Below are 13,959 nucleotides of genomic sequence, written 5' to 3'. Positions count from 1 at the left end.
ACTCTATGCCAATAAAATGGACAACCTGGAAGAAATGGACAGATTCTTAAAAATGCACAACCTGCCAAGACTGAACCAGGAAGAAATAGAAAATATGAACAGACCAATCACAAGCACTGAAATTGAAACTGTGACTAAAAATCTTCCAACAAACAAGAGCCCAGGACCAGATGGCTTCACAGGCGAATTCTATCAAACATTTAGAGAAGAGCTAACACCCATCCTTCTCAAACTCTTCCAAAATATTGCAGAGGGAGGAACACTCCCCAACTCATTCTATGAGGCCACCATCACCCTGATACCAAAACCAGACAAAGATGCCACAAAGAAAGAAAACTACAGGCCAATATCACTGATGAACATAGATGCAAAAATCCTCAACAAAATACTAGCAAACAGAATCCAACAGCACATTAAAAGGATCATACACCATGATCAAGTGGGGTTTATCCCAGGGATGCAAGGATTCTTCAATATACGCAAATCAATCAACGTGATACATCATATTAACAAATTGAAGGAGAAAAACCATATGATCATCTCAATAGATGCAGAGAAAGCTTTCGACAAAATTCAACACCCATTTATGATAAAAGCCCTGCAAAAAGTAGGCACAGAGGGAACTTTCCTCAACATAATAAAGGCCATATATGACAAACCCACAGCCACCATTGTCCTCAATGGTGAAAAACTGAAACCATTTCCACTAAGATCAGGAACAAGACAAGGTTGCCCACTCTCACCACTATTATTCAACATAGTTTTGGAAGTGTAAGCCACAGCAATCAGAGAAGAAAAAGAAATAAAAGGAATCCAAATCGGAAAAGAAGAAGTAAAGCTGTCACTGTCTGCAGATGACATGATACTATACATAGAGAATCCTAAAGACGCTACCAGAAAAGTACTAGAACTAATCAATGAATTTGGTAAAGTAGCAGTATACAAAATTAATGCACAGAAATCTCTTGCATTCCTATACACTAATGATGAAAAATCTGAAAGAGAAATTAAGAAAACACTCCCATTTACAATTGCAACAAAAAGAATAAAATATCTAGGAATAAACCTACCTAAGGAGACAAAAGACCTGTATGCAGAAAATTATAAGACACTGATGAAAGAAATTAAAGATGATACAAATAGATGGAGAGAGATACCATGTTCTTGGATTGGAAGAATCAACATTGTGAAAATGACTCTACTACCCAAAGCAATCTACAGATTCAATGCAATCCCTATCAAACTACCACTGGCATTTTTCACAGAACTAGAACAAAAAATTTCACAATTTGTATGGAAACACAAAAGACCCCGAATGGCCAAAGCAATCTTGAGAACGAAAAATGGAGCTGGAGGAATCAGGCTCCCTGACTTCAGACTATATTACAAAGCTACAGTAATCAAGACAGTTTGGTACTGGCACAAAAACAGAAACATAGATCAATGGAACAGGATAGAAAGCCCAGAGATAAACCCACGCACATATGGTCACCTTATCTTTGATAAAGGAGGCAAGGATATACGATGGAGAAAAGACAGCCTCTTCAATAAGTGGTGCTGGGAAAACTGGACAGCTACATGTAAAAGTAAGAAATTAGAACACTCCCTAACACCATACACAAAAATAAACTCAAAATGGATTAAAGACCTAAATGTAAGGCCAGACACTATCAAACTCTTAGAGGAAAACATAGGGAGAACACTCTATGACATAAATCACAGCAAGATCCTTTTTGACCCAACTCCTAGAGAAATGGAAATAAAAACACAGATAAACAAATGGGACCTAATGAAACTTAAAAGCTTTTGCACAGCAAAGGAAACCATAAACAAGACCAAAAGACAACCCTCAGAATGGGAGAAAATATTTGCAAATGAAGCAACTGACAAAGGATTAATCTCCAAGATTTACAAGCAGCTCATGCAGCTCAATAACAAAAAAACAAACAACCCAATCCAAAAATGGGCAGAAAACCTAAATAGACATTTCTCCAAAGAAGATACACAGATTGCCAACAGACACATGAAAGAATGCTCAACATCATTAATCATTAGAGAAATGCAAATCAAAACTACAATGAGGTATCATCTCACACTGGTCAGAATGGCCATCATCAAAAAATCTAGAAACAGTAAATGCTGGAGAGGGTGTGGAGAAAAGGGAACACTCTTGCACTGTTGGTGGGAATGTAAATTGATACAGCCACTATGGAGAACAGTATGGAGGTTCCTTAAAAAACTACAAATAGAACTACCATACGACCCAGCAATCCCACTACTGGGCATATACCCTGAGAAAACCATAATTCAAAAAGAGTCATGTACCAAAACGTTCATTGCAGCTCTATTTACAATAGCCAGGACATGGAAGCAACCTAAGTGTCCATCATTGGACGAATGGATAAAGAAGATGTGGCACATACATACAATGGAATATTACTCAGCCATAAAAAGAAACGAAATGGAGGTATTTGTAGTGAGGTGGATGGAGTTAGAGTCTGTCATACAGAGTGAAGTAAGTCAGAAAGAGAAAAACAAATACAGTATGCTAACACATATATATGGAATCTAAGGAAAAAAAAAAAAAAAGGTCATGAAGAACCTAGGGACAAGACGGGAATAAAGACACAGACCTACTAGAGAACGGACTTGAGGATATGGGGAGGGGGAGGGGGAGGGGGAGGGGGAGGGGTGAGATGTGACAGGGTGAGAGAGTGGCATGGACATATATACACTACCAAATGTAAAATAGATAGCTAGTGGGAAGCAGCCGCATAGCACAGGGAGATCAGCTCGGTGCTTTGTGACCACCTAGAGGGGTGGGATAGGGAGGGTGGGAGGGAGGGAGACGCAAGAGGGAAGAGATATGGGGATATATGTATATGTATAAGTGATTCACTTTGTTATAAAGCAGAAACTAACACACCATTGTAAAGCAATTATACCGCAATAAAGATGTAAAAAAAAAAAAAAAAAAAAACTTGGGGTGGCAGGGGGAATACCAGTCAGCAATAAAAGGGAAGAAATGTGAAGAATCTCAACATTATACTGAGCAAAAGAAGCCAGACGCAGGAGTATACATGCTATGAAGTTCTATAACAGGTAAAAATAATATATGGTGATAGATTTCAAATCAGTATTTGTTTGGAGCAAAATGGGGTGGGGGGTATGGCCTATAAAGAAGGAGGAGAGAAGTCTCTGGGGCAATGGAAACATATTCAAGGATATATACGTTTGACAAAACTCACTGAACTAAAAATAATGCATTTTATTGTATGTGAATGCTAGCTCAATAAATATGATTTTTGAAACAGGGAGGGGAGAAACAGGGCTATGTCCATCAATGAATAAATGCAGGTAAATGTAAGAAAGGTACCGTATTCCACCTAAATGTTTATTTCTCAAAGGCCTGTTCTTTTAGAAACGTGGTGACAGCATTTTAATTCCATTCTAATTTAATCTGGATAGTTAAGATTCAAAAATTCTGTTACTCTGTTTCTTCCTTAAATAAATCCATGAAGAGTCAAGCTTTTCAAATCATGACATCAAAACCCAAGTAAAGAAATCCTTCCTCAAACACAAGTTTCCTTTGCTTCCTTAGAATTCTAGCAACTTCATTTGCTCCAAATCACCTGTTCAGAAAAAACAAGAATTTCAGTTTCAATAAACAAGAACTAAGTCACTTTAATTAGAGACTATTAGAAAAAGAGAAAATAAGGAACACAGGGCCCAAGAGGTCATTGTGAATGGATATGTGAGATGACACAGAAAGCCGAGAGATAGAGATTTTTGCAACCCTGCCTTGAGAAAGATCAAGAGAGGAGGAAATGAACTGGGGCCTCTGAACAACACGTTGGGACATGTGACAGAGGAGGATGCTGATGGAGGCACAGGGGAGGTGGTGGAGGCCCTAACTTTTAAGTCATAAAATCAGAAAAGCATTGAACTTGGATGAAGTATTAGGGGAGGAGGGGAATGCCTTTGAGGGTGCGTATTATCTGTAATAAAATACAACCAATGTGCAAGCACCTCATTGATACTGTAGACTAGAAATATCCTGTAAAGTTCCTCAGAAGCAAGGGATGGTAAATGAAAATTAATGAAACAATCAATGTTATTCTTACTTCTAAAAGTACAGAGTATCATATTTTCTCTTTTTTGTAGTAAAAACAAATCCACATATAAGCATTTTCATGGGTATCCTCCTAACACATGTCCAAGCCATTTTTTCCCATAGTCTTAACAGAAAGTGCCTAGAACAAATGAACTTCAGAAACACTACTCACTGCTCTGTTTAAAAGCCCTTTAGAACTAAAGATCATTTTTTAATTACCCTCAAACTTTTATTTCTCATGCTTTTTGCTCCTTAGTTTTTCAGCTTCCATTTTAAGGTCTTAAATTCTGAGAGGCTCCACTCAACCTTTTCCAAAGGCAACACTATCCTTTTGAGTTGTAGAGTCTGGATACAGAACACAAATACAGATACAGTTAAACTTAATGAAAAGACTGCCTTGTAGTTCTTATGACTGCATTAATGATCCAGACCACTGCCTAGATTTTAAATGATGATATCTCATTCTTGCCCACAGTTTAGCATGTCCATTTCTAGGCTTTTTTCCCTTTCTCATACAAGCAGCTGGGATTTCCTATCTTATGTCTGGGCTTAAATAACTTCCTACCAAAACCATGTTGTCCTACTGTGACTTTCTTTTTTATATCAATTAAGGTTATTCTTCATTCTAATTCTACCTCACAACATACACTTTCATATAAAAAGTCACAAAATTATTTTAGTTAAATGTTAAGTAATGAATGTTACATTACTCAATGATCAAGCCCTAACAACTTCACTTTAACAATCACATATGGTTATTTCCAATTACAGGCAAGAAAAATGAGTTAAGAGCTCGATCAAGCACCAATAGAACAGCCAAAACTGGGGCGAAATGTAAAGTGTTTGTGCGCACATCACAACAGAGACAAGTATCTGTGTTTTCCCTTCACTTTACCTGCTTCTGTGATAAGCATTAGATGGATACTTAGTATCTTTAAAGAAATCTGGTATCATCTCATCTACTTAATACAGGATGGAAGAAACACTCAAATTCAAATACTACCAACAAGCATACGGCCCAAGTTCCCAACTCATATCCATTCATATTCATCTATTCTGGTGCTGCTATAACAGTCATTATGACAGACACGGGTAGAACCTATAAATTCTGAGGTTTTCTAATGCGGTAACATCTCATTTGTACTCAACAGTAATAAGACAGCCCAACTATCTTACTTATCCACATAATTGACCTGATCAATCATACATGGTATTTTATTTGCACATTTAATCTCGAAAAAATTCCAAGTGGACTTGACTGATATAAAGAAGTTTGGAGCATCGAAGAAGAGTCAAATCTATCTGTCAGCTCATATTATCCTCAAGGACAGAGATTCTACCAACAAGAATCCATAAATGAAAGAAATACCAAAATGGGAAATGTAAACAGTTCGGTGTTCTGAAGCTTTAAAAGCTAACAAAGCATGAATGTGAACATCTTCATCTGCCTTGGCCCCCACTAAAATCTATTCTCAGTATAGCAGCTAGAGTGGCCCTTCTAACATGTTAGACACATCGTGCCATTCTTGTGCTCAAAACCTTAGTGATTTCCACACACCCAGAGTTAAAATCAAACTCCTTACAGTGGTCAAGACCCCACGTGACCTGACCCACTCTGCCACACCCCCCCACCAGCTCCCTCATCTCCCTCTGCCACTCTCCCCACTTCTCACTGTGCTCCAGCTCCAACCTCGCTGCTCCCCCAAATTCCAATCATGTTCTTGCTTGAGGATCTTCCTGTACCTGCTATTCCTTCTTCCTGGGGTGCTTTTCCGGACTCTCCCTCACCTTCTTCTAGTGTTGGCTTCAATATAACCTCAGTGAAGCCTTCCCTGACCACTCTGTTCAAAACAGCAACTCCCTATTCTCCTTCCTTGCTTTTATTTTATTTATTTATTTTTTAAGCACAGCATTTCTTACCATCTGTTATACCCTCTTACTAATTTATAGCCTGCCTTTCTTGACTAGAAGGTAAACTCCACGAGGACAGGAATTTTTGTCTGTTTTACTCACTTCTATACCCCAGGACCTAGACCACTGCTCAGCACAAAACAAACACTTAATATAGAGACTAAATCAATGTTGCTAAATATCATCTATTTGTTTTCCTGTGTCTTCCCACTAGCATGTAAGCTCCATGAGGACAGGGACAGGCATTTTCCATTACATGGAAATCTAAAACAGATTTCAGTATCGAAACCACCACCAGCACATAGCTGGCACTCCACAAATATTTACCGAGTGAATCCTCGTTCCACTCTTTTGGCAGAGAGCAGAAACATAATTTCAACTCAGATTCACACATTCTCAACACCTTGCTTGGCTCTGAAATAATGTAAACCAATGATTACTGAATCATTCCCATTTTTACTTTAAAAATATACATACCTTTATTTTGTATACAATCTAAAGTGCAATTAAAAACCAAAAATGACAGGCAAAGATTAGTGAGGAAACATCAGTGTTTCCTTGGTGATAAGAAACACTTTCACAGTACAGAACTGTCAAATTATACACTAAAAACAAATTCCCTTTCATTTTTCCCTAAAATTTTCTTCTCCCATGTATCAATTATCAAAGGCTTTCTTGAAAAGAGATTTAGCCCTTTATTTTTCTCTTGCCAATACTGAGGCTAGTTCATAACACTGAGTTATGTGACATTTGCTTTCTTGACAACTGTCTGATATAATAAAAAAAATTTTGTTGTTGTTTCCTTTTGCTCAAAACTCCAGCATACTTGAGAATGAGGAGGACGGTGAAAAGACTGGCTACTACAACAAATGTGAAATAATCAAGATGAGACTCTCTTTTTCAGTACCAGCAAACACTCTTTGTTTGGGCAAAGATACTATTGACTCAGAGTGATAGGGAGTCAAGGCAAAGACCACTGCAGTGCCTCCCTTGAGATTAGGACAAAGTCCTTCCAGTCAAGCACACTCATCAGAAAACACAAATACCAAGAGGTCCTTCACTTTTACTGTGATTACCCGAGGCAAAGCCAGAAGGTCAGCAGCTCTACAGATTCACTTTCTGACCCCTCTTGAGCTTAGTATATTGGGTCAAAATGGACTACAGTTTACTTTAAATCTAGAGCTACTGATCTATAGCTTTACCTAGTTTCACCGATAAATCCACAGGATGAACTCACCACTTGTAAAGGCTAAGAATTATAGAATTCCTTCTGAAAATGCCCAGTTAATTTTAAAATGTAAAGCGGTCACCACATTGCTTCAAAAAAGGTTAAGAACCTACTGATTGTGGAACTGTACTCTTCAAGGCTGAAACTCACATATAACAGCATTCTTAGAAGAATCATTTAGGTACCTATTACCAAATCAAAAGGTCTAGAAGGCAGGGAAGAAAACATGTGAGGAGACTGTAGGCACAGCCATCACTGGGCAGGTACATCCAGAGAATTCCCGAACCAATCACATAGCACAGGGCAGCGCACTTCAAATGGTCTATGCAGCCCTCTGGCCACAGAGGTGCTTGAGGGTCAGCTGCTGAGCGCTAAGGAGGGGAGCCAGCATGAGGCTCTGCATCTCTCGGCCCAATACCAAACAAGAGGCAACTGGTATGTTGGGGTTCTGCAAAATATCTCATGTACAAAGAAATGGGGGGCTACTGCTTAAAAGATGTCTGAAAACCAGCATCAAGGACCTCAGAGCAGGGAGACCAGAGTTCAAATCCTAAATTTGTTGAGTGGGGAACAGACATAATTCTGCCTGGCAAGGAATCAGTGCCCAGTAAGTGGGAGCAATTGTTATTTATCAGAGAGCAGTAATACAAGGTATTAAAGGAGCGACCCTCAAAATACATAGCCAAGAACCACATAACTATGATGTGACAGTATATAACCTTTATTTGATCAGTTCATCCTTTGGCCAAATATAAAAAATACCCCTTATGAACCCACTTTATCCTTTAGGAACTAAAGATGTGGCACCCAGGAACCAAAAGTTTTTCAAAGACCAACCACAGAAGGAAGGGGGGAGGGGAGGGAGCGAAGGAAGGAGAGAGGAAGGAAGGAAAGAAGAAAGGAACCAATTTCTGCCTTGCAAACCAGAAATAGAGACACAGATGTAGAGAACAAATGTATGGACACCAAGGGGGGAAAGCGGGGTGGGTGGGTAGTGGTGGGATGAATTGGGAGATTGGGATTGACATGTATACACTAATATGTATAAAATAGATAACTAATAAGAACCTGCTGTATAGCACAGGGAACTCTACTTCACTTCGCTGTACAGTAGAAACTAACACAACATTGTAAAACAACTATATCCCAATTAAAAAAAAGAAGAAGAAGAAAGGAACCAAGAAGAGCAAAGAAGGAGAGGAAGAGAGAAGGGAGAAAGAAAAAGAGTGAAAGAAAAACAGCTCCCAAATATGAAAGACAATTACAAAATAAAAATTAATACATGCTTGTCACTACTAAAGAATAATATTCAAGTACTTCAGTATTCATAAATATTTACATTTAAATAATTTGTGAGTTAGATTTTCTTCTCAAAAACCACCAAGAATGTACAATGACTGCAGAGAAATCACAACCAACTTCAAATGGGGTGACATACTCAAAACCAAAAATTTTTTTTATTTTCAACTGCTACAGCAATACACACACACAATGTGTGACATAAGCACAATAAATACATTTAATACATTATAACGAGAGCCTCTAACAATAAAAGGCCCTAGTGTCTTAAAACAGCTCCACTTTTTAGGCTTCCTCAAGTTGAGGCCATCTCCTCTGTGCCATTTCACACTGCAGTGAAAAGTAATGGCAGAGGGACTTCCCTGGTAGAGCAGCGGTTAAGAATCCGCCTGCCAACGCAGGGGACATGGGTTCGATCCCTGGTCCAGGAAGATCCCACATGCCGCAGAGCAACTAAGCCTCTGCACCACAACTACTGAGCCTGTGCTCTAGAGCCTGCGAGCCACAACTACTGAGCCCACGCACCTAGAGTCCGTGCTCTGCAACAAGAAAAGCCACCGCAATGAGAAGCCCACGCACCGCCACAAAGAGTAGGCCCCACTCACTGCAACTAGAGGAAGCCTGCGCACAGCAAGGAAGACCCAAGGCAGCCAAAAATAAAAAATAAATAAATTTATTAAAAAAAAGAAAAGTAATGGCAGAAGCCAAGGGTCAGACTTAAGGGAGAAAAGAAGCAAGGCCAGATGCCCTCTGTGATCCTCTGCAGCCTGGCTTTCCAGAAACCTGAAAAACTCCTGCAAAGCATCAGTATGAATCACTCGTTAAGGTTATTACCATTACCAGGGCACCTCCAAGCTATAACACCTGGACTAATGGTAGATGCAACAATCACCAGATATTAGAAGGATGGAGGCTTACCTGCTTTATTTTGTTTCGGGAGTTGGTGATGCGCTCTGTGATGCTCTGGTACGTGCGAATGGCTGTCGTCAATTCTGTGTAGTGCTGCACGATCAATTCATCCAGGTCACGATCACACTTCTCATAGGCTTCTTCAAGACGCCCCTTCTCGTTTTCTCTGTCTTCAACATCATCACTGGTAGACAGGGTCCTGGTAAAGACAGAATATATCAAGCTGAGGCAAACTTAAAACCCAAAAGTAGACGAAGGATGAGTTAGTCAATGAGAGCACATTCACCTAACTAGGAAATGAAACAAGTTACTAAGAGAAAATATGAAACTGCCTGCATAGTAAATTTCAGTAGCCTATCTAAATGGATTTATTGGTTGCCAATCCAAGGAGTCCTTCTCTTCACTTTTCCCCTTGGCATAATCAGGTAACAGGCAGCATGAGCTCTGCAAGAGCCTGGGTAGGTCTTGACTTGTTGGAGTGAATTCAAGTACTTGCATTCCCCTTACCAGTGACAAGTCTGGCCAATGAGACCTAAGGACTTCTAGGAGTAGTTTTCTTTCTTTAAAATGATATTTTATTTATTTATTTATTTTAGGCTACGTTGGGTCTTCGTTGCGGCGCACGGGCTTTCTCTAGTTGCAGCGAGCGGGGGCTATTCTTCGTTGTGGAGCATGGGCTCTAGGCGTGCCGGCTCAGTAGTTGTGGATCGTGGGCTCTAGAGCGCAGGCTCAGTAGTTGTGGCTCAGGGGCCCAGGTGCTCCACGGCATGTGGGATCTTCCCGGACCAGGGCTCGAACCTGTGTCCCCTGCATTGGCAGGCGGATTCTTAACCACTGTGCCACCAGGGAAGCCCCTAGGAGTAGTTTTCTTGCAAGAAGGTTAACAGGAAGCAGGTCCCGTTTCCCAACACTGGGTATTGTTATACAAAACTAAGATAATCATACATTAGCCATACTATAATCCTGGAAGGGGAAGCCAAGAGGAATGCCAAGCTACTGCCATGACATCATTGGGCCTCTAAAGCAGCCAACCCACAGCTGCCTTACCGAGGGACTCCTTGTTAGGGGAGATAATAAATATCCATTGTTTAAGTCACTTTCCCTTGGTCTTCTTTTATATATAGCCAAAAGCATACTTACTATAAAATTGCTTCTACACTGAGGAACCGCCTTCCAAATAGTTCATTCAAATGACCTGAATTTAGTACAGAGCCCCCCAGCGGCCTGGAAATAAGGTCACAGTCATTCTAAAAGCCTTTACAACAGCAATATCAGCTATACTACAGGCAGTTCCTGCATCTACTATTCTTCCAACAGCACTAACAAGATTGATACGAATCAACAATAAGCAGGTAATGAGATAGATACACTTATTAAAAATCTTTCAATAACTTAGTTTGATACATGAACCACAGGTCTTGTTTCCTCTTTTATCCTTCTTGGATAATTTTTTTTTAATTTAGTGTTATAATCAGTAACAAAGAAACCTCTTTCTCTTATCTGTTGGCTGCGGTAATTTAGTTTCATTAAATTCCCTCAGATTTGTCAGCTTATACATTCAGCATACTTTATTTCATTTATCTTTTTTAATTTAGGGAGGGGGTAGTTTAGGCTCTCAATGATGGATGCAATCAATTATAAGTCCATCATTAGAACTGCTTTCAGAGATGGTCTGTCAGTGAATCAGTCACATACCCCCTTCCAGATTTTTGCAAGCAATATACTGTACAACAGTCTTCTCCAAAATGTCATTTAAAGCGAAAGATCTTAATTCATGAGTCACATAATATATAAAACTTATCTTCCAATTTAGAGGGCGATTCAGCAGGCCAGTCTCTGACTTCAATCTAACCTCAAAAAAGAAGTTTGTAAATGTGTTAGGGATGTCAAGAGATGGGGCCCAGCATGAAATGGGGAGCAGGAGGGACAGAAATGGAATGAAGGAAAAGGCGAAGCCTGTGAGGGCTACAGGATACACTCCAGGCAACACACTGGGAACCCCAAGACTTGAAGGAAGGCCTTTACCATGCCAGATCCTGTGTCCTCCTCTGTCAACTGGTAAGCCTACACCAGACTACCTCCAAGCTTACTTTCAGGTAGAAAATACCACACAAGCATTTGACTAACAAAGTAAATCAGAGTAGAGAACTTAGGGGGAATTTGCTTTCAAAGAGAGAGCTACCAATACTACTTGCAGTATTTGGCTACAGGGTGGCTAAGCGTATCATCCTGTTGTTTCTGTGATCTACAACTTTGCTCTTTAAATCTGAAACCTTGCAGCTGTTAATCTCAAGTAAAGCACAATCAGAAAATGCCTTCAATTTATCAAGTGTCCCAAAGGGAAGAGTTCCCAGATATTTAACTATTATATCCCCCCTTTCACAGCAAATGGCCACAGACTTTTCAAAGCTACACTGGATCAGTTTGCCATCTTTACGACGCTTTGTATGATTTCCTCCCCACCACCGTTTGTGGAAGGAAACATGCCAAGCATTTCACATTGTTTATATTAACTAGTAGAATTACCATCAAGGAAGATGTCAGGCTGAGAGAGAGGACACCTTCTCGGGCATCAGTGGTCACTGTAACACATTACCACAGCATTAGGAATTATTTAGAAAACAGAAAGGGTTACTAAAATGAAGATGAGAGAGTAAGTTGGGCCTATAGGGGGTTTTAGCTCCTATTTTCATTTTCAGAGAAAATATTTATGTAAGGAAATAGCCTGTGCCATGTTTGCCCCATATTTGAAATTCATCCTCTTGATGTAAACTGGGCTGAATGACATTTTGCCTTTAGTCAAAAAAACTTATAGGAGAACTCTGAGAGGACAAAACCATTAAAGTTTTTTTTTTTTTAAATTAGAGAAAAGGAAGGCAGCAATAACAGCCACTAATATCTAAAGGCTGTACATTTTTTTTTGTTACAATATTTTTTTAATTAATTAATTTATTTATTTGTTTGTTTGTTTATTTATTTATGGCTGTGTTGGGTCTTCGTTTCTGTGCGAGGGCTTTCTCTAGTTGCGGCAAGCGGGGGTCACTCTTCATCGCGGTGCGCGGGCCTCTCACTATCGCGGCCTCTCTTGTTGCGGAGCACAGGCTCCAGACGCGCAGGCTCAGTAATTGTGGCTCACGGGCCTAGCTGCTCCGCGGCATGTGGGATCTTCCCAGACCAGGGCTCGAACCCGTGTCCCCTGCATTGGCAGGCAGACTCTCAACCACTGCGCCACCAGGGAAGCCCAAGGCTGTACATTTTATAGAAAGTATGTCTAATCCTCAGAACAGCCCACTGGAGTGGGTCCCGTGGTTATCCTTCCTCTCTCTTTTTATAGGAGAGGCATGAGATTTGACCTCCCACTTCACTCCTCCATACTGTCAAGAAATGCGAAGTCTGAGACTTTATCCTACTTCGAAGCTAACAAGTTAGCCTGCCACAGTTTCACGGATGCTGGGGGAAGTCACAAAACTCCCGGGTGGGTCAGAAGCTCAGGACTTTATTAGTCACAGCACAGCAAGTAACACGAGCATCAGCATATTTGTAGCAGGCCCCCTGCCCCCAAGTCCCATGGGCGTTGGAAAGATGGGCCCAAATGGATGCCTGCACATGCTGAGTTGCTGGAGAGGAACCCTGAGCTTAAACATGCCCACTTAAAGGCAGTAAACATGCCTGCCCTTTGCTCTGGAAAGATTATCTCTATCTTCCAAACATGTCAAACAAACATCCTTGACAGTCTAAAACAAAGGGCACCCGTACTTTGCTCACAAGAACTTCAGAAACACAACCTTCCCAAGGAGAATTGTCTCCCAACAAAAATGAAACCTAATTCATTGGGTTCCTCCGGGGACTGCATGGTGTCAAGCAATAGTAGACCATAAACGAAGATTCATTTCCAACCTGTTTTCTTTTCTGCAAAATGAGACCAGAAATACAATACCTCCCACAATAAATCTCTGCAAAATGAATGAATGATAGACCATAAAAGCAGACTAACTCTAGGGAGAAAGTTCCCACACATGCTACCAAAACGCAGCAAATTTCAGTGTAGGATTATCCTACTTTAAGCAAGTCACTTGACCTGAACTGAGAGCAGGGTAGAAGAGAACGTTTGTCGTCTGGCTCACCCCGCCAGCCAGGTCAGGAACTTCTCCTCGGCCTTCTAAGCCTCTGTGCAAGGGAAACCTCACTGGCCCACAAAGCCATTCACTGCAATTTTGAACTGCTCTACTTGTTACAAGGTCTTTCATTAACATAAAGCAAAATCAGCCTCTTTGTAATTTCTCCCCATTGATCCTAGTTCCGCCTTTTTCAGCAACATAAAATAAGTCTATTCCCTCTTTCATAAAGTCTCTCTTTAAATGGTAAAGGACTCTCAATAGTTTTTTCTCACCTTCAGCACCTCCAATTTCTTCGTCTGTTTCTTCCACAACATGGCAGCCCACCAGCCTTGTTACTTTCTCCTGAAGTTCCCTTGAAAATGGGTAACACTCACATAGGA

General features: G+C 40.4%; 1 protein-coding gene across 1 annotated transcript in view; it reads right to left on the bottom strand.

The window, feature by feature from the left end:
• EXOC4 (exocyst complex component 4) overlaps positions 1-13,959 on the bottom strand; it is an 843,793-nt gene that overhangs the window by 814,583 nt on the left and 15,251 nt on the right. The window contains exon 2 of the mRNA XM_061198739.1: positions 9,471-9,660. Within this exon, the coding sequence (XP_061054722.1) occupies positions 9,471-9,660 (190 nt within the window). The remainder of the gene's footprint in view (positions 1-9,470; positions 9,661-13,959) is intronic.

This window comes from Eubalaena glacialis, chromosome 8, assembly GCF_028564815.1.
Source record: "Eubalaena glacialis isolate mEubGla1 chromosome 8, mEubGla1.1.hap2.+ XY, whole genome shotgun sequence".
In the NCBI taxonomy this organism is placed as follows: Eukaryota; Metazoa; Chordata; class Mammalia; order Artiodactyla; family Balaenidae; genus Eubalaena; species Eubalaena glacialis.
This window is presented reverse-complemented; position numbering and strand designations above follow the sequence as displayed.